We start from the raw sequence: 21,352 nt of genomic DNA, 5'->3' as shown, positions 1-21,352 counted from the left end.
CGGAAGTAGCGCTGGTCACCCACCCCCTCGTGTACCGTGCCGGCCTTCATAGTTGCTACTCGCTAACAGCGCTTGCCCCAATTGTTTGTTCAGGCTATACGGGGGATCTTTGTCTTTGTACGCGTGCACCCAGCCAGTGCACATATAGTTATTGCGTCCACACACACACACGTGCTCAACGCACGCGCACACATACACACGCACTCGCCTTACCCACGCACGTACTCACACACACGCGCGTACCCCACGTGCACACACACGCGTACCCCACGCGCACACACACACGCATGTGCCTTACGCACACACACACACACACGCGCGTACCTCACGCGAACACACAAACGCACGTGCCGCGCGCGCACACAAACACGCGCGCACACACTGACACGCGTACCCACGCGCGGACACACACCCACGTGCCGAACGCGCGCACACACACACACACACGTGCCGCACACACACACACGTGCCGCACACACACACACACACGCGCACGCCCCGTGCACGAATAAAAAGCGCGCGACAAGGCGCGCCCCCATCTCGCTCGCCCGCAGTCCCCCCGCGGTGGCGCACAGGCTCAGAGCGGCGGCGATGAACCTCGCATCTCTGCTGCCGCTGCTGCCGCTACTGGGAGCGCTCTGACTGGCAAGCCCGCCGTTAAATATAACACTTGATTCATCAGCACCATAATAATATTAATATATACTGTACCCTCTATATATTTCCGTGAGCGAGAGGGAGAGCGGGCAAAGAGGGTAGAGAGATCGGGATGGGGCAAGCGTGCGGACATTCCCTGCTCTGTCGAAGCCATCACTACCACCAGACGGACGAGGCGTGAGTGAAATTTATGTCCCATCGTAAATGTCTCCGGTTGTGTCTGCGCGCGTGTGTGCCTTAACGCATAACCACGCGTGTGTATATGTGTGTTACGCTTAATCGTGTCTGTGTGTCAGTGTATGCGTGCGCTTGGCACACGCGCGCACGCGTGCATGCATACACGTGGACGAGCACATGATGCACATACGCACGTGCGTACACGAGCGTTTCTTGGTACACGTACATACATACACACGTATACTCACGCACGCACGCATGCAAACACACGCACATATATACGCACTCGATGTAAATGCCATGCACTTGTGTTCATGCCCCCAACAGTCTGTTATTCATACGTGCATGCAAACACACACACACAGACACATCGCCTGCGTGAACACATAAACGCTCGCTCGCTCGCGCGCGCGCGCAGACGTTACCGTCTAATTTATACACGGAGACACACACGCGCGCGCGTGTATAACACCCACGTGCATCACGCTCACAATGCAAATGCATAAACACGCAAACGAACAATGTTCACGCGCTCGCCGGCAACGCTGCGCGAGGGGGACACCGCCGCGCAGCGAAGTGCAGGCAGGAGCCCGTGCAGGCATGTGCAGCGTGTGCAGTGCCGTACACGCGCGAACGTGCATATAATACGAGCTGTCAGCTGTGAAAGCACAAAGCCGCGCGTGCACAAATGCACACGCATAGAGACGCACAGCCCACGGTGGCAATGCGATGGCACGGCGTAGATAGGGGGAGGGAGGTAGGAAGGATTGTCGAGAACGAATGACATCGCTCGCTCCCGCTACGAGTCGAACCCGGGCGTGCGCGCGGTTGCGGTAAGCGGAGCAGCGTCGGCGGCTGTGGACGCGCGAGGCGGGGGTCTCGGTGCGAGCAGTCAGACACCGCTTGCGGTGGCGTTGAGACGCGGGCGCGCTTGTTGCGACGCTCCTTTATGTCATTGAGACGATGCGCTCGGAGTGGGGCAGTGTGTCTGCGGTGTGTGTGTGTAGCGATTTGTAATCATCGCTACTCGGGAGACAAAGGCGGCCGGGCGTGGTGCTGGCCAACCCACCCCCCCCCTTCTCCTCGTGCGCCGTGTTGGCCTTCATAGGTGCTCGCTAACAGCACTTGCCCCAACAGTCTGTTGAAGCTATACGGGGGTTATTTGTCTTTGTTTTGTATGTGGGGAGCGGTGCCGCAGTGGTTAGCGCACTGCGCTACGAACCCAGCGACACCGGGTTTACGATTTGCGCGCTCGTGGCCAACACCGGTGACGAATATCCGAACCGGTCCTGGTTCGGACTCAGGGGAGGCCCACGACCAAACCCCCTCGTGTGCAGTGGCGGCCTTAACGAGTACTCGCTAATTGCACTTGCCCCAACAGTCTGTGGAGGCTATAGGGGGGAGGGATCTTTGTCTTTGTACCAGTGTGTCGGTATACGCCTGTGTATATGTTGGCCTTCATAGCGAGATAATGGGGGAGTTACAATACCCGGCCACGAATGACTCACGATTGGCAAGTGATATGTGAACGTGTGGCATGGCCTCCCCTAGGGTGGCCTCAGACTAAAATGAACACGATGATCGTGCGTAAACATCGATAACAACACAGGAAATCAATCGAATAACCTCAGCCGCTCCTAAACACGCGACATAAACAAAGACGGGGCCAAGGTGGTAATTAGCGAAGACCTATTCAGAGTCGGCACGGCGTACCATCGTATGGTGTGACGAGCACCATGCCTGACCGCCTTTGTCTTCCCCAGTGCTGTTTACCGTATTTACTCACGATGCCAGATACTCATTTAAGGCTAAGTAGACCTAGAGCGGGGGGGGCAGGTTCGGACAAGTTCATAAGAGATCACTCGCCAGACACGATCAGACTCAAGCCGCAAGTTTCGTCGTTCCGGTGCTAATAATAACCACTGCGCCACCGCTCCCTCGAGTGGCGGTGACTGCAGAGATTCATTTCAGCCGCGTCTGTCCGGGGTAGGCAATGCGGAGCATGTTAACAGCTCCCGGCACACCACAGCCGGTATATCTCTCTCGCGTTTGGCCGTGGCCACTAGTTTACGTGCCTCCTGCATGCTCTGACTGATCTTGAATATATTGAGTGAGAAATCCAGTTGCCCGGGTGATTGCGCAGGAAGAGTGGCGTCGCTGCCATCCTGCAAACGCTTGCATCGCAGGATCGTGAGAGATGGCTGCTGCCTGGGGAGGAGGGAGGAGGAGGCCTTCATCCAGCAGTGGATTGCCCATGGTTGCAATTTGCTCAATTGTGGGGATGAGAGCGCCCGTGTCGCAACTTCGATGTTGGGGGAAGCGAGCGAGCGAGCCGTGCCTGGTGGTTGCCCGGCTCACCGAGACTTGCGCTGCGGGTAATGGAGCGATGTGCATTTACGTGCCTAATGCTGGAGGATAATGTATCGGAGGGATCGATACACATGCATGCACACACACACACACATATACTGTGTAGACAAAGATCCCCCGTATAGCCCTGCAAGTGCTGTTACCACCAGACACTCAATGTCAGCTCAGTCGACTGAGGGCCCAGAAATAAAAAAAAAAATATCGGATAATCACCGCCGATGGTAGCCGTGGTCGCGAATCGAACTCGGATCGCGAGGGTTTGTTTTCCACTGCCGCTCCACACATCTATAGGTGCATGCATGTGTGGGAGTGAGTGAGTGGGCAGTGGTAACGTCGTGGTTAGTGCACTACGCTACAAACCCGTCCACCTAGATTAGATTGCTGGCCACGACTAACAGCAGTGGCGAGTGATCGTCAAAACTATCCCGCGTGCTCCCTGGGAAGAGACAAAAGCGGCCGGGGCGTGAGTGTTGACCCGCGCGGTGTTTCGGGCTACGTGGTGGCGGGGGTCTTAGTGTTCCTTGGACACATCACGTGGCCTCGACGTGCACCTAGCCTGGCATGAGAGCTGCGGTGACGTCACTGTCACTTCGTGTTTTTTGCGTGCGTACTTTGCTCCTGCAGCAGTTTGGCAAAAGTGCACCGCAACTTGCAACCCCTGTGCTGTGCTGAAGTCCATTAAAGGCAATTTCCAGGATAATTTTCTTAAATTGTTTTTGTAATAATTTTGTAATAATTTTTGTCAAGTGATTATAAGGCGAGATTTAAATCTTTTTTTTAAGATTAAATGTTGCAATTTAATATTTTAAAATGGAAGCGTGAGGCCAGTGGTTGTTGCACTGTGAATCCAGAAACCTAAATTCGATTCCGGGTCACGGCTAACATTAGTGGCGCGTGATATCTGAACAGGTCCTGCCTCCACCTTTCCAATCTCTTCAACTCGCACTGGCGAGCGTGGTGAAGTATGGTCAAACATCCCCGGTGTAAGGAGGCCCTCATCCAGCAGTGTATTGACTGCACATGTAAACAAGCCAAAGACAAAGTTCCCCGTATAGCCTGAACACAGTTTTGTGGCAAGTGCTGTTACCGAGCACCTATGAAGGCCGGCACGGCACACGATGCGGTGGGTTGCCAGCACCACTCCCGTTTGGCTTTAGTCTCCAAAGTGGAAATGTGGCGATGTATTTACACACCGCACCAGGTACTCATTTTAGGCTGAGTCGACCTAGGGGAGGCCCATGACCGGTTCAGATAATCGTCACCGGTATTGGTGGCCGTGAACGGGAATCGAACTCGGAGTCGCCGTGTTCGTAGCACAGCGAGAAAACCGTTTCCCAGTCTTCTCACGCACGCACGCACATTCGGTCACGTGACACGCGTTGCACGCCAGACCGTGGGATTGGTGGCCGAGGCGTCAACTCGGCGAGAAAGTTTCCTTGCGAGTTGACAGAGAACACACAGTGGGGAACCATCAGGCAGCTCTGCCACGCTCATTTCATATTCCGGCTGGAAACCTAGAGTCCAATGACAGCCAAATTGCTCCCTGCATCCAGATTTTCACTCCACGTTAAAATTGCGACCTCTCTGCTCGGCGCGATGTGATAGATGTGACGTTTAACGCAATGCCCCCTTTTCAGTGAATGTTATAGCCCTCGGATTGTAACGCACTCTATTGGTCGGCGTGATTGTCAGACGTTTCGCCCCCACGTGCTGGGAGCTTCTGCAGGAACTGAAACGTCGGACATCGTTCCGAGCAACATGCGTCACGACCCGGACACACATCAGAGAGCTGTAGAGCAGCGAAAACGCGATATCCTAAAGTGATCAATTGTGACTTTTTTGTAGTTGGAGATTTCATTTTAGATGGATGGGGGCTCTGAGAAAAAGAGTGGAATTTAAGTGAAGTTTACTAATCAACAGTTTCGGATGGACACGAGCCCATTGTTCATGAGTACGATGTTATGTGTAAGTAATGTGATTCAAGGCACTGCAAATGATGAATGTGGCGAGGTTGTTTGGCTCGTTTATGTTTGCGAACAGCTGCCAACGCAATCCATACTTTGTTTCGCTTTTTGTTTATTTTCGCTGGAAGCCAAAATCCTGCGAACACAAGCAGGCCATTACGATTTAGTTTTCATTAAGGTCCACAGCACGGTGGATGGGGGGGGGGGTATTGCCATCACGGTGGCGAGATGTTAACTACCTCGCCTGGTATGCATGGAGGTCATCGGTTCAATCCCGACCCTGACGCCTGCTGTATATTTTTAGTTTGAATGTGTCTCTCCCCGTGGTCGCGTGGATTTTTCTCCGGGTCCTCCGGTTTTTCCCTCCACTTTTTTAGAAGAAACACGCCTTTAGAGGATTTGGCTGCAGATATAAATTTCCACGTGATAAGTCAATTCGTTGGGCTATCGTGTGTGACCAGGAAGCTTCTGCAAAAGATCTATACAGCCGAGTGGGCCTTACCTGATTAAAATAAAACGTTTAGTTTTAGCTTAGTTTTAGATTAAATTTCGATTGAAAGCTTTCGTGACTGCAGGGATGCATCTTCTTGGTTATTTCGGTAAAGTCACGTAGAATGGAAGTAATAAAATAATAAAAAATAAAACATAATAAAATAATTCTCACGACGTTTCGGCCACAACGCAAGCAGCCGTCCTCAGGTGGAGAGCAGGTCTGTCGAGTAGACAGAGTGTGAATGACACACTCCAGGCTTGGAGCGACTATTTAAGCTGGGATGGAGAGGGGAAGGGCGCCTTTAAGCTGGGATGGAGGGGGGAAGGGCGCCTTTTCCCCCTCCATCCCAGCTTAAATAGTCGCTCCAAGCCTGGAGTGTGTCATTCAAACTCTGTCTACTCGACAGACCTGCTCTCCACCTGAGGACGGCTGCTTGCGTTGTGGCCGAAACGTCGTGAGAATTATTTTATTATGTTTTATTTATTATTATTTTATTATTTCCATTCTACGTGACTTTACCGAAAGAACCAAGAAGATAGTTTTAGATTGTCTGACTACTGTCGGTGAGGCACAGTGTGGGTATGCAGCCGTCTCTTTCAACCCTCGAGCCTAAATGGCTAGGGCTGAAGGGCCCTCCACAGAACTACAATCACAGACCGAATTGACTTGAGCAATGCACGCCGCACGCCTCAATTCCAGCTCGCTCCAGAATCGCGAACGCTGCGGCCGTGGTGGCGTTGGCGGTAATGATGTGCGCGTGCACTCCATCGAGCGAGTCGAATGTAAACGCGATATCACACGACAATGATCTAAGCCAGGGGTCGGCAGCACCCGTGGCTCTGGAGCCGCGTGCGGCTCTCTAAGTAACTGCTTCGTGCCCTTATTTATTAAGGACCACCACCGGCTTGTATTTACCACGCAGTGCATTGCGGCTTTTGAAATGTTGAGTTTTCTTTACCGAATTCGAAAAAAAAAAAATTTTGAGTTATTTTTAACACGTAGGCTTTCGCGACCAATATTTTTCATAATCAACGTTTTTGGGTTTAGATCGCGTTATTTATAATTATTTATAATAATTTATAAATAACGACACATTTATAAATGACGCGATCTAAACCCAAAAACGTTGATTATGGGTTATTTTTGTGGTCGGCCTCTGATCTAAACCAATGTTTCCCCGAACACGCTCACTCACCGCCCACCACGGCGAGTCTCTCCAGAGTGTTTTACCCTCCCCTCCCCCAAAATGTTTTTTTCAATTGTTAGAAGCTGCACGCGGCCGATGATTGCTAAACAAAACAACGCGTCCCACGTTATAATCTGAGCGCCAATCGAAGTCCTTTCGATAGTCAATTTAAATTATTTAGTGACGCCGCTTTGGCAGTAGTACACAAGAACGAATAGCAAAACAACTCAACATATTCATCAATAACATTGTGGCCTTAGAAAGTATATACATTACATTGGTGGTGTTTTGGGCTGTGATCTGCTTTTAATAAGGGTCATGGCACGAAACGTCGCCTACTACATTTTTAATTTGAACCCAGTGTTATTTAATTTGTATATGCAGTGTTCGTACGTGTGGTACAACGTGCTAAATTCAATTCGTTCAAATTGTGAAATCCCGTCCCACGTCACGTAATGATTTAATTTGTGTGTGAGCGGAGGAAAATCGGTAAACCCAGAAATGCGCCTAGCAGCGGCGTTCGAGGAACGAAGTTTGGGAATCCTTGATGTGAGCAAACAAACGGTGCTCTTCCATGGTATGTTCGTGTTAATTCTAATGGCAACGGCGCTGAGCAAGCCTGGTTGACACACCCATGAATAACATCGACCAAGTCGACCAGGACCGCTGCTTCAAGCTCACCACAGAGAGAAGAGAACCACAGGCCCGCAGCTGGAAGATGCGTGCAGGAGGAAAGTTCATGACCGAGGCCGGGGGGCATTGTTTTCTTTAGCTCACTGGGCCTTACGAGTTGATGTATAGTCTGAGTATTAAGCAAAGAGTGATGCGAATCTGGAACAGGCTGCCCTGCCACCCATGTGGTGGAAGCTGGAATCTTCACGCAAACGCCTCCATGAGATTCGAGACTCGATCAGCCACTAACAAACGAAGGAGCTCGATGGACCGAATTCCCCTCTCTTGTTTGGAAACATTGCTCACGTTCTTATCTTTTTACATTTGCCAAAGAATGCATTACCGAATCTCGGCGCACTTTTTCAGGAGGGATGTTTGTCCGTAAGTGGAAAGAAACCGGACTGCGAGAAGGGCTGCGTGCAGAACGAGAGAGAGCGAGAGAGTGACCGAGAGAGTGAGCGAGAGGTGGGGTTTTACATAAAGCAAAGTTAAAAAATGTAAAACATTTTTTTTTTACGAAATGATGAACGAAGCAAAGTGCCGACTACACCGAGCATCTTCTTGTTTCCACTGATCGTAAAAAAGGAAAGAAACCGGAGGGAGAGACACTCAGCACTGCCATCTCCTGACCACACTTCCACAGCCCTACACCTGCAACATCGGGCAAACCCTCGCCACCACTCATTCAAGTACCAGTCGCGGTCTATCCAACTTAGCAGTGAATATATCTGACAATATCACGTGCATTTCAGGGTGATTCGAGTAACACACTTTTCAAACAATTTCACACAAGCACGAAACTCGCAATGACTTAAGCTGATATCATACTTACACTTCTACGTCGTCAAATCTACTGGCGGATGAAGGCCTCGCAGTCGTGTCCGTAACGGCAATTTAACAGCCAGAATCACAGGAAATAAAGAAACCCTCAAACACATCTCAATGCAATTATACCCTGAGGTGGGGTGGGCCGGTGGGCAGATTGGCGGCCGGCGACTTGAACACCACACACGCACGCAACCTCGATCGGTGCGTCTAATTTAACCCATGATGATGATGATGATCCATAATACAGATGTTTTTTGGGGGTTAGATCGCGTAAATATACATTTGTCGTTAAACCCGCCACCACCCGACACAGCCAATTTGTAAGGTTTGTCACGTAAACAGAACGTGGCCAATTCGTTATTGGTACAGCAGCACCGGTGTGTTGGAGAGCAAATCCACACCATTTACAATCTGAGTACGACGTTTCGCCAGATTTGTGGAGAAATCTTCCTGTTTCGTTCCTCATCATTATAAATGTTCCTCATCCGTTCCTCGTCGTCATAAATGATGATGATGATGTTGTTGTTGTCACTTTGGACAGGGGAGTTTTAATGTTGACACACATAGCGACAACATGTGCACGCTCAAAGACAAAGATCCCCCGTATAGCCTGTAACAGACTGTTGGGGCAAGCGCTGTTAGCGAGTCAGCACCTATGAAGGCCGGCACGGCGCCACGAGGGGGTGGGATGGGCATCCAGGGACACGCCCGGCCGCCTTCGGCTCACTCGGGGCGACGTTAACGCACCGCGCGAGGCCGAGTCGAGCCGAGGGGGAGGCCCTGGACCGGTTCGCACTGAGTCAATTTTCACACCACTCCACGAGCCCCCTTGCTTAGTCGGGAATCCATGAGTTGGGGGGATAGGGGGGGGGCTGTGAGTGGGGGAGGGATGGGAAGGTGCGCATCAGAGATGCAATTATTTTAAAAAAGGTGTTAATTGGGAAACGCACGTGCGAAATATTTCGTTATCAATCCGGGACGTGGTTGAGTTAAAATATAAAAAAAAAAATTACAGCGCGAGGAAGAAGAATAGGAAGATGCGCGCGTGGTGTGCGAGAGAGAGGGGGGGGGGGGGGGAGATCAGTGTCAGCATTTGGCCATCGCGTGGGTGGGTTGCGCGCGACAAGGTGAAAATGACACTCGTTGAATTTTAGTTCCAGGACGAAATCACCACCGCGGCGAGTAGTGGGGGGGGGGGGGGGCACTGACGTGTGGGCTTCGTTGTAATCGCCCGGGAGAGCGCTCGTCTCAAATCTAAAGGTCTGGAGAAGGTCCGTCAAACAAAAGCGAATCGTTGGAGCCTCCCGCTAACGTGTCTGCACGGGCGACAACCACGCACCACCACCACCACCACCAACCACCACCACCACCACCACCAACCACCACCACCACCACCAACCAACCACCACCACCACCAACCAACCACCACCACCAACCACCACCACCACCAACAAACCACCACCACCACCACCACCACCAACCAACCACCACCAACCACCACCACCACCAACCAACCACCACCACCACCAACCAACCAACCACCACCACCACCACCACCACCACCAACCAACCAACCACCACCAACCACCACCACCACCACCACCAACCAACCACCACCACCAACCAACCACTACCACCACCACCACCACCAACCAACCACCACCAACCACCACCACCACCACCACCAACCAACCACCACCACCACCACCACCAACCAACCAACCACCACCACCAACCAACCACCACCACCACCAACCAACCACCACCACCACCAACCAACCAACCACCACCACCACCACCACCACCACCACCAACCAACCAACCACCACCAACCACCACCACCACCACCACCACCAACCAACCACCACCACCAACCAACCACTACCACCACCACCACCACCAACCAACCACCACCAACCACCACCACCACCACCACCAACCAACCACCACCACCACCACCAACCAACCAACCACCACCACCAACCAACCACCACCACCACCAACCAACCACCACCACCACCACCAACCACCACCACCACCACCAACCAACCACCACCACCACCAACCAACCACCACCACCACCACCAACCACCACCACCACCAACCAACCACCACCACCAACCACCACCAACGACAACAACCAGAAGGCACAGGAGTCGTAGGCGATGTAAGCACCAGAGGGCAGTGCCGCGTAACCCGTTCCGTAACTCTTCACCGTCTTCACCAACCAGCACTGACCAGCGCGGTGAAGTATGGTCGGATAACCATCGCCCCCCCGACCCCCTTGTCTTCATCTAGCAGTGGATTGCCAAACGGGATGTGTGCAGGTCCCACGTGGTGAGGGCGCGCTTGCACGCGCCCTATGATAGATACGTAAGTAATTCTTAAATCAGCAGCGGCAGGATCGATTGGTTAAGACTCAAGCGTTGGCGGTTCAGTTTTGCGTAACACGTGGAACGCAATGTTATCCGTCAGTTGGCAAAATGGGAATTAGTGTGAGCCCTTTGAGGAGTCATTTCACTCACGGACTTTGATGCTGGCCACTTGGGTTCAACAGCAACAACGTGGCAACAGACGACGCAACGACAGCACGTGCGACGTGCGGTAAGAAGAACAAACAACACTCACGGCCTCAAGCAATATGCGAATCCACCACAACCACCAGTTCCCGAGGAACTGCACCGTGGTCATCTTTGTTTGAAGCCACCGTCGATACACATTGAGCGCAGGGTGACTTAACCAACACACGGAGAGAGCGAGACGGGAGAACATAGACATAGAGTAGGGAGACAGGGGGAAGAGAGAGATAGAGGGGGGGTAGAGAGAGAGAGGGGGTAGAGAGAGGGGGTAGAGAGAGAGAGGCAAGGTGCAAGAAGAAAGAGCAGAGCTTGAAATCTTTCGTAAAATCTATCATTTACACAGGGGGGGGGGGCACATAAAGCAAAGCATTAAAAAAAACAAAATAAATGATGAACGAAGAAAAGTGCCGACTACACCGAGCATCTTCTTGTTTCCTCTGATCGTAAAAAATAAAAGCGAGCGAGACGAACTCTGAGCTGGGATCACGTGACGGATGCCTTTCAGCTCTTCGTCGGATTGAGCTCGAGTTGCTCCTGCAACTTGCCGCACGGTTCAATAGGTGGCGATTGCCCCCCTCTGCCTTGAGCAGAGGGGGCACGGAGCGACAATCGCTCTCGTCCACTGGCCCACCCCCGACATCGATCATTCGCTGACCGCTTGAGAGACATTCGTCAAATTCATATTCTTGGTTTATTTCGGTAAAGTCACGTAGGTAAAAAATTAAAATTAATAAAAGTAAAATAAAATAAAAATAAAATAAAAATCACGACGTTTCGGAGGCAACACAAGCTTCCATCTTCAGGTGGAACCGTCACAGCACGCTTGCTGTATCAAGTAAAAAAAAAAAGACATTCGTCAAGTTACGCCTGGGAGGTTGCCGATCAACTCTCGAGCTAGGAAAAGGAACGGATAAGTTTGGCGGAGAGGGATGACGGAGCTGAGCAGGCAGCCAGTTCTCGTGAGCGGTTTACGTCCCTCGCGGCCCTGCATGGACACCCACGTGCCAGGGACGAGACGGTGCTCATTCCTGAGACGGACTAATCCCGTTGTCAATTTATTGCTGGATGAGAGCGTTCCCAACTCGTTCTGGGCCGTGGCGTTTTATTTGATCATTCTTCACCGCGCTGGTCAGTACGGGCTGTTGAAAGCAGTGCTTATTTATTGATACGACAAAATAAATAATAATAATAAAATATCATCCAAATCTTGTTTTGTTTCGAATGAACAACGAGCATTGTTGACAATCCCAATATTTGCAAATCAACAGCAATTAGATTACACCCATGCGTCTTGTTTTGTGGAAATAAAATAAGCAATCAATAGGGTGTACATTAAAAAGGTAGTCGCGTAACACGTGCTGTGTGAGTATTCCGATCTCATTTCATCATCATCATCATCACCACTATCATTGCCAGCCGTGATGTATCCACTGCTGGATTAAGGCATTAAAAAACATGGGAGCGCTAAATTTGACGTTAAGATTTAACAATCCCATGGCCGTCTCCTGGCACCTGTAAATGTTGGTCGCGAGGATCAACGGGACTAGAACACATTCCTGGGGAGGGAGCTGGTAGGAACGTTGGGTTGCTCGGTCAATGGCCAGGGTCAACGGCGGCGTGGTGTATTCCGCAAATATGCCCGACTGTGAGGGCGGGCACAAGCCGGCGTGAGTAGGTTAAACGTTGAGTTTTATAAGGGCACCACGGGGTGACCAGCCCCTCCCCACTCAGCCCCACCCCTACCACCCCCCACCCAGCCCCACCCTCCCAACCCAGCCCCTCCCCACCCTCACCACCCAGCCCCTCCCCACCCTCCCCACCCAGCCCTTCCCCATCCTCCCCTCCCCACCCAGCCCCTCCCTCCACACCCAGCCCCTCCCTGCACGACGGACACAATAATCCCCTGTGGGCTGGTGTAACCAGTGGGTTCCTACCAGTACTAATGGGAACAATTCGAGGACACGCGAGCACGTGGACAATCCGGGTTGAGTAAATATTTTGTTCTACCGTCGACCACGCGAGTTAGATAAAAAATATAAAATATATAAAAAATAAAGGAATCCGATAAACGTCCCGACCCCGAACACTCCTCAAATTAGTCTCGAGGCTCTGCGAGGCTTTTCAGGGTGAAGACCATTACGACTTATGCGTCTACACATATATTCAACGTCAACTCTTGTATTTTGGTGAGGTTACGGATGGATCGCTTGATGCCTTGCGCCGTATATATTACATTACGCACGCCTTCTGTGGCCATTCGCGAAAATTGCAAAACTAAAAAAAACAATCGACAGGAAACTCACCCCACAGCTCATACATCTCACGTCCCATATCGGTATAGTCTTGTGGATGAGGCTATGAATATTAACAGCTTCACAATAACCGATGCTATGAGACGAAATTAACGCTGCTGCTGCGTATCAGCGGCGATAATCGCGCTCGGGTCTGCGTGGTGTCCGAGGGTCACATTTCCCTTCTTGCGGCCTAAGTCTCTCGGACGAATTCTCACAAGGGAATGCTCTATTAATGGCCTGGCTTAGCAGCTTGTTTCAATTATGTTAGCTGCGTGGGGGACGTGGCGGGGGGTGGGGGGGGGTGGTGATACGGTCAACGTAAGTTCAGAGCGGAGCGTAAGGACACCCACGCTGTGACAGCAACTACGCAGTGGTTGAGCCAGGGGGAGAAGTGGCTCGTGTTGGCTGTGTTGGGGAACAGGATACCTTCACCCCCCACCCCCTACCACCCCCACCACCACGAGGTTTATATTTAACATCAATGAAGCGAGCCGCGCGGAGTCCCCTAGAAGGACGCGACGGCGCTTCGATCCTCTTCCCGTGCCACTGCGGCATTGTCGCACCCTCGCTTCACTCCACCGCGAGCTACCCCCAGCAGGTTTCCAATGCCCCCTCCGCCCCCCCCCCACCTCCCCCCTACATGTGAGCGATCGTCATTAACAACGACAATTTGTCTATGCAATGATCAATACTTTGCCACGCTGGTGAGCACAGATGGGTGTTGGGGTGGTGAGCGGAGGAGGTTACGACCGGTTCAGATATCGCTCGCCGCTGATGTTATCTGTCGCCAGGAATCAAATTCACGCGGTCGGTTTCGTAACGCGGTGCGCTAACCGCTGCGCCACTGCTCAATCCCACTGCTGAATGCATCATCGTCATCATCGTCAGGCTCCATGGGCCGATAGCCCGTGAGGTGTCCACTGCACATGTCGCAATTTGTTTTCACTTTCCTCTGCCTCGTGCCAACACGCGCGAGTCGTGGCCACATCTCTCTGCCACCGATCTCTCGTGATGTCGTCAGGCCATTTCTCTGCGAGGTCTTCCTCTCGCAAATTTATACATCGCGTCCGAAAAACCCTATAACGTCTCAGGCCGCGTGGACGTCGCGTTCCAAACAACGCGAGGTGAGCAGCGGCGTGACACCGCGCGCAAGAAGCCGCCACCGCCACCCGCCTCGAGCCCCACGCGCACGCCGAGTGTCCACCGTGATCGTCGGCGTTACGGGTTTCCGATCGGATCGCGAGATGATCGCAACTTCGCACCGGGATAGTTCCTCGATGTTCAGTTGGAGGGGGTCCTTGTCCCAGGGCCCATATCTGGCGCGTCGCTCTTTGGCCCTGGAGCGGAGCCGTTGGCGTGGCTTTTGTTGTTGTTATTGTTGTTGTCGTCGCTCTGGAGACCCGGGGATCGATTATCGATGATCGATGTTCGGTCGCCGCGTTGATGGCATTCGTCGTGATTTATCACCGAACAGAGTGGGGCCCCGTGACGGCTGCCATCTTCTACTCCGCATTTTAACTGTGATGCGTAATGATTGAGGTAGCGATTGGGATGGAAGTGGAAGGGCAACGAGAGTTTGTGGGAATTTAAAACAATATATATTAAGAGTGTTATTGGGACGTGACTAGTCAACGGCAGAAGAGAGAAGTGAGATCTCAAGTTTGGCATTGAATGGGGACGAGGAAGATTCGTCCACCGCTGTTGAGGATGCGGGTAGAGATGGAGTGAGTCTGCGCGCGTGAGACGCGCACGCGCGCGTGAGACGCACACACACACACACGTGCACGCGCGCGTGAAACGCACACACACGTGCACGCGCGCGGCTGCGCGTGAATCCACCCTTCCTTTCGGAGCAACGTCGCGCCCCCTACAACTAAATCAAGTCGTGTCCCACGCAATGGCCGACCGCTCGCTACCCCGCAAATGTAATATTTTTTTGGGGAAGTTATTTGCCAATTAAAATCACGACGTTTCGGAGGCAACACAAGTCTCCGTCATCAGGTGGGACCGTCACAGCCAGATTTTCTGTTGCCTCCGAAACGTCGTGATTTTTATTATTTTATTTTTATTATTTTTAATTTAATTTTTTTACCTACGTGACTTTACCGAAAAAACTAAGAGTATGAATCCTTGCAGTCATGAAAGCTTCAAATCTAGAATTATTTGCCAATTCACGAGGAGACAAAGGCGGCCGGGCGTGGTGCTGGCCACCCACCCCCTGGTGTGCCGTGCCTCCCTTCACAGGCGCTCGCGAACAGCACTCGCCCCAACAGTCTGTTAATGGCGATACGGCCACGGACTATTAATGAAGCATGTGGCTTCATCTGCAGGGTGCTCGCGACTCCGTTGAATGCTGCGCTCAGTAGAATCGTACACAGTCGAGACGTTGCGTTGTTAATTAATGACATCACAAGCGCCTCGGCTTTATACTCGGATTATTGTTCGCTTTTCCTCCCTTTAGGCATGCATTTATGAATGTATTTTGGCGCGATGTATAGCGCATTGGGTGCCTCGTCGAAGAGGCGCTTTGTGAGTGGAAATTATTATTATTATTCGCGTGTTGCAGAAAAGTGGGGAGCGGTAGTGTAGCGGTTAGCGCGCTGCGTTATGAACCGGCCACCCGAGTTCGATTCCCGCTCACGGCCAACACCAGTGACGATTATCTGAACCGGTCCTGGGCCTCCCCTAGGTCGACTCAGCCTCAAATGAGTACCTGGTGCGGTGTGTAAACATCACCACTAGGGAGACAAAGGCGGTCGGGCGTGGTGCTGGCCACCCACCCCGTCGCGTACCGTTGCGGCCTTCATAGGTGCTCGCTAACAGCACTTGCCCCTACAGTCTGTTAAGGCTATATGGGGGATCTTTGTGTGTACACGTGCGCACTGCTGTACGAGGGACGTCTCACGCCGCGCAGCTTCTGGGTGTATATTTGACCACACGACACTAAGCGGGGGTGGTGAGTGCGGGGAGCATAGACGCTGGAGTCATAGTACAGTACAACGATGGACTTTGCAGCATTGCCCTCTGCTGCCCACAACGTGGTTCCGCAGCAGCCTACAGCGACCTGTTCATGCGCTAGCCAGGCTCAACCCCCCCTCCCCCCAACCTTCGGCTTAGCTTCGGAGATCTGATGGGATCCGAGAGCAGTGGCTGCGGGTGATTTGGTCACGGGAGCGCATTAATTGCACCGCAAGTGCAAAGTGCGATCTTCTTGCGCGTAAATGTGAGAAGCCGGGCGTGGTTATGATCACACGAGAGGGTGGGTGAGCACGGTGGTGTGAATACGAGCACCGGGAGAGACAAAAGGGGCCGGGCGGGTGACTGGTCCGGCCGTCGTACCACCAATCCTTGCGCGCAAGTTCTAGGCCCCCTCAGGTGCTCAGGTGCTAACGGCGCTTTGCAAATAATCCGCATATTTTAGTAATAGGTTTTTACCCTTTCAACTGGTACAAAAACTGACACCTTTATACAAGGCATCATGTTTGCAATAACCACAACACAAGCAGTCAAAATGCAAACTAAAAGAAACAACTCTGATGATGATAATGATATGCACTGTCCTTGAAGTTGATTGGTCCACACCGGAGACAGCTTTTCTTAGAGCCTAGTCTCCATTGGTGTTGGACCAGATGACGCCAAAAGGCGTACAACTCAAAGACAGCGCACTATCAGAGTATTGAGAGCTCGGGGGTAAGCATTCACACTATGAGACCTCCTTTCCCAGTGGCAAAATATAGTAATAGGTTTTTACTCTTTCAACTGGTACAAAAACTGACACCTTTATACAAGGCATCATGTTTGCAATAACCACAACACAAGCAGTCAAAATACAAACAAAAAAAAACAACTCTGATGATGATAATGATATGCACTGTCCTGAATCCGCATATTTGTTGAGACTTGAGGAGGAATCCGATGAGCTCTGAAGCTCTTTTCGCACAGATTTCCAGAAGGGTGGGGGTGGGGGGGTCAGAACGTTACAACAACAAACAAAGCAGTCTGTATGACTGGATATATGGGGGATCATTGTATATTGGTTTGTGTATACAAGGCAGGGCACATAGGGATTTTTTTTTACGAATTGTTTATTCGTAATTTTTTGTTTATTATCTATTATCATTATTAATATATTTTTTCCTTCTTCCCTTTCACATGACATTTAAAAATGGAAAGAAATTTGACAAAAGACGAACGAGTTTAATTAGACTTGTTTAACGTCTGTTTAATTCGATTTCTTTTTTATGTATGCTAAAGTAGGCAGCTGCGATCTCACAAAAGTAATGAATTCATTGAAAAATGTGAATGCATACATCATGCATTCATGTGAATGGAAGTCAGTTTGAACTTTGTTAAAATAAATGTAATACATCTTTGTGATTTCTTTCTTTCAAATAAAATATAATAACCACGTGTGTCCTGACTTATGAGCCACCCTGTAAAATTTAAACTCAATAGTCACTGCTGGATGAAGGCCTCCTACGCGAGTCGTCGATATCGCTCACCCTGCTGCGATGTAATAATCAGCAAATAGCCGCTGCACTTGGGCTGATTTAATCGCTCCATCTCCGCGGAGAGCGTGTGACCTCCGGCGCGTTTCCATCCCTTGACTGTCACTCCATCATCATTGTCCACAACCGACCATCATCCCTTCTAGCGACGCGTCCTGCCCAAAAACTTTCATTTTTTTTCTCAACAGTCAAAATAACGAATATTCTTTGCACCACGTTCTTTCGTATGCATATACGGATGTTGGACTTCTTTCGCACCGTACGTAGCCAACCGTGCCAATCTAAATCTTCCCAATGGTAGGTAATTATTATTGGTGAAAACTCCCTCCGCCCTGTGCTATTGAACGTGATTCTCTCCATTTCTTTGGACACCCCTATCACCTTCCTTCCTTCTCTCCAGCCGTCACACCGCATCTTTCTTTACCTGCCGCTTGGCCTCTTGCCCGGCCTCCTTCCTGGCATGAGTTCCTTCATCGAGGGCTGACCTCTGATAATTGCGTGATCCCCGTTCTGAGTTGTTCTAACGATACGGCAACATACAACACGTTCGTTAATCACACATTGGTGGAATTAAGTAAAGCATATAATACGTGACGTTTTGGGTAATGGCCCGTCTGCATTGCACAAACACGCTATACCATTACTATTCACACTTCTTCTCTCATCCTTAAATTGCTCTGCAACTTTACTCGTGTTTCTGTCTCGCCATCACGATGCATCATGTTTCATTTCAGCCGGGACACTCTGGATCGCTGTCCCGGGAATTCGTTTTCCACGCCACATCCACCTCTCCTTATTTGGGCGTCATAATTTTTCGTATAAATTTGTTTATAGACCAATAAAAATACAGAGCACAATAATGAAGCATTAGTATGGACAGGCATAGCTTGCACTCTCGTGGTAGTGCCTTACGCCGACAATTAAACTAAACTAAAGCAATTTTTATTTTACCAAGTAAGGCCCACTGGGCTACATAGCTCTGTTTAAGAGGCGACCTGGCCACAAGATATAGCTCAACGAAGTGGCTTATCACGTGGAATTTTACAGCAGCCAGATACTCTCAACGCGTGTTGATTCTAAATGTGGAGGGAAAGCCGGAGCACCCGGAGAGAAATCCACGCGACGACGGGGAGAACATGCAAACTCCAAATAAAAATGTGTCAGGATCGGGATCGAACCCACGGACCTCCTGCATAGCACGCGAGGTCAGTTAACATCTCCTACTCCAAGCCAGCCTATTGTAGTGTAACGACGACTTGACACACTTCTCTTGAGATGGCACTTTATTGAAGACACGTTCACTTGACATCAGGCCGAGACCCCCACTGCAACAGCCCCGAGTCTCCCGCACATCTCCCTTATATACCAGCACGAGGCCACGCCCCCCTTCTAGATCTTTCTCACTGACTCTGGACGCTCGCTCCACCGGCAGACTCCACCGTCCTCTTCCGTCGCCTGACCACGCTCCCTTTTCGAACATTCCACGTAGCCACCAGTCCCTTCGCACTCACAACTGATACCCCTGCTGCCATTACCTCCCGTGGCCACTAGTGCACTCGTACTGAAGGCTGACTCCCCTGTCATTACCTCCCGTGGCCACTAGTCCCCACACACCGCATGCAGGCTCTATTGTCATTATAGTAGCATTTGGGTGGGTGAGAAATGTAAGCCCTGTGTATACAAATGTGCAACACGTATTGGGTTGTGGAATTGGAGGGAGGGAGGGGGGCATGCCTGGCGGAATTTAAAATACCCGGCCCCTCCCACCCCTGCTCTCTGCAAGCCTCTTCCCTGCAGCTGCCCTACGACAGCGCTGTGAGTGAGTGGACGTGAGCACCTGTCGACAAGAAGATTAGGATAAGCTTCGTGGCGGTTGTAAGACGTGGGGGGACCGTGCACGTGGCAACATTTTTTGTATACACACACACACGTGGTAGCGTTAGGGCAGCGGTGACGCAGCGGTTAGCGCACTGCGCTGTGAACCCGACGACCTGCGTTCGACTCCGACCCACGGCACACACCGGTGGCGAGTGGCGATCTGAACCGCACCGACCAGCGTGGTGAAGTATGGTCAAACACCCCCCCCCCCCACTCGCCGCCGCCGTTGCCGACACGATGCAAGTCAGGCCTTCGTCCATTGTTGTACCGAGACTGACGGGAGATGGATTTGTTTTCCTCCACGTGATGAAATGTTGCAATATCCCTGCATCGGGGCAATTGGCCGGCGGAGTGATTTGGCGGTCTTAAGCTGACATTTTCAAGAGGGCCCTGGCTCCCTTTGAGGGTTTTGGGGGGGGGGGCAGTCACTGAATTTGTCGTCGTGAGCGCCAGGAACCTGGAGGAATTCATTGTCTTTCGTTTTGTTCTCGCAGAGAGGTCCCCCAAAGATCCAAGGGGGCCAAACAGCCAGCAACGAACGTGACTTGACATGACGCTGGATAAAGAGTGAATACGTTTCTTCGATTGAGCACGATTATAAGGACATTTGAAAATACAGCAGGAAAATAACAAGATGCTGTCTTCGTGTGCCCGTCTTACGACGTGGGGAGCGGTAGTGCAGCGGTTAACGCGATGCGCTAACGGAACCGGCGACCCGAGTTCGATTCTCGCTCACGGCTACCAACACCAGTGACGATGACCTGAAACCGGACCTGGGACTCTCCTACGCCGACTCGGCCTCAAATGAGTTCCTGGTGCGGTGTGTATACATCGCCACTCGGGAGACAAAGGCTGCTGGGCATTGTGCTGGCCACCCACACCCCCTCGTGTATCAGCACTTGCCCAAACAGCCTTGTTAAGGCTATATGGGGAAGGGGGGCACCTTTGTCTGTGTGTCTAATTTATGATACCCGATGTTTAAAAATGAGAAGTCAATTGGTGTACTTCCACATTTTAATCAGCAGGAACCTGCGGGTGTTTTTTTTGTTAAGGAAATTTCACTTCAGCCTTTTGCAGTCTGCCGCGTGAATGATAAAAAGAACACACAAATACTCACCACGTGACCCCCCCAAGCGTTCCCCGCAGACCTCGCAGTGAGACGCGAACGTGCGTGAGTGACAACGTTTCGGGCAATGGCCCTTCAGCATTGCACATACATGCTATACAATTACTGTACACACATCTTCATGTCTCTGTCTCTGTCTCGCCGGCACTATGCACAATGTTTAACTTGAGCACTATAATTAACGATTATTATGGGCAGGCATAGATTGCACTCTCGTGGTAGTGCCTTACGCCGATAAATAAACGAAACTAAAGATATTTTTATTTTACAAGGCCCACTGAGATGTATAGCTCTTTTTCAGAATCAATCTGGCCACAAATGATAGCTCAACGAAGTGGTTTATCACGTGGACATGTTATAGGAGCTAAATGCTCTAAACGCGCGTTTTTTTAAGTGGAGGAAACATCTGGAGGACCCGGAGAAAAATCCACGCGACCACAGGGAGAGAGACACACAAACTCCAAATATACAGCGGGCATCAGGGTCGGGATCGAACCCACGACCTCCTGGATACCAAGCGAGGTAGTAAACATCTCGCCACCGTGGCGCCCCTGTGTTTTTGAATACCCGGTAACGATTTGGGTAAACAGCGGCACCGGGAAGACAAAAGTGGCCGGGCG

At 51.2% G+C, this 21,352-nt stretch overlaps 1 protein-coding gene across 1 annotated transcript in view; it reads left to right on the top strand.

The window, feature by feature from the left end:
- Nucleotides 1-536: 536 nt before the first annotated feature.
- The window catches only part of PDE2A (phosphodiesterase 2A), a 232,187-nt gene continuing 211,371 nt past the window's right edge, over nt 537-21,352 (top strand). The window contains exon 1 of the mRNA XM_078863181.1: nt 537-834. Coding sequence (XP_078719307.1) covers nt 770-834 — 65 coding nt within the window. The 5' untranslated portion in view covers nt 537-769. The remainder of the gene's footprint in view (nt 835-21,352) is intronic.

The sequence above is a fragment of the Lampetra fluviatilis genome, chromosome 15 (genome assembly GCF_964198595.1).
Source record: "Lampetra fluviatilis chromosome 15, kcLamFluv1.1, whole genome shotgun sequence".
NCBI classification, from domain to species: Eukaryota; Metazoa; Chordata; class Hyperoartia; order Petromyzontiformes; family Petromyzontidae; genus Lampetra; species Lampetra fluviatilis.
The sequence above is the reverse complement of the archived record's forward strand: the minus strand, read 5'-3'. Positions and strand labels throughout refer to the sequence as shown.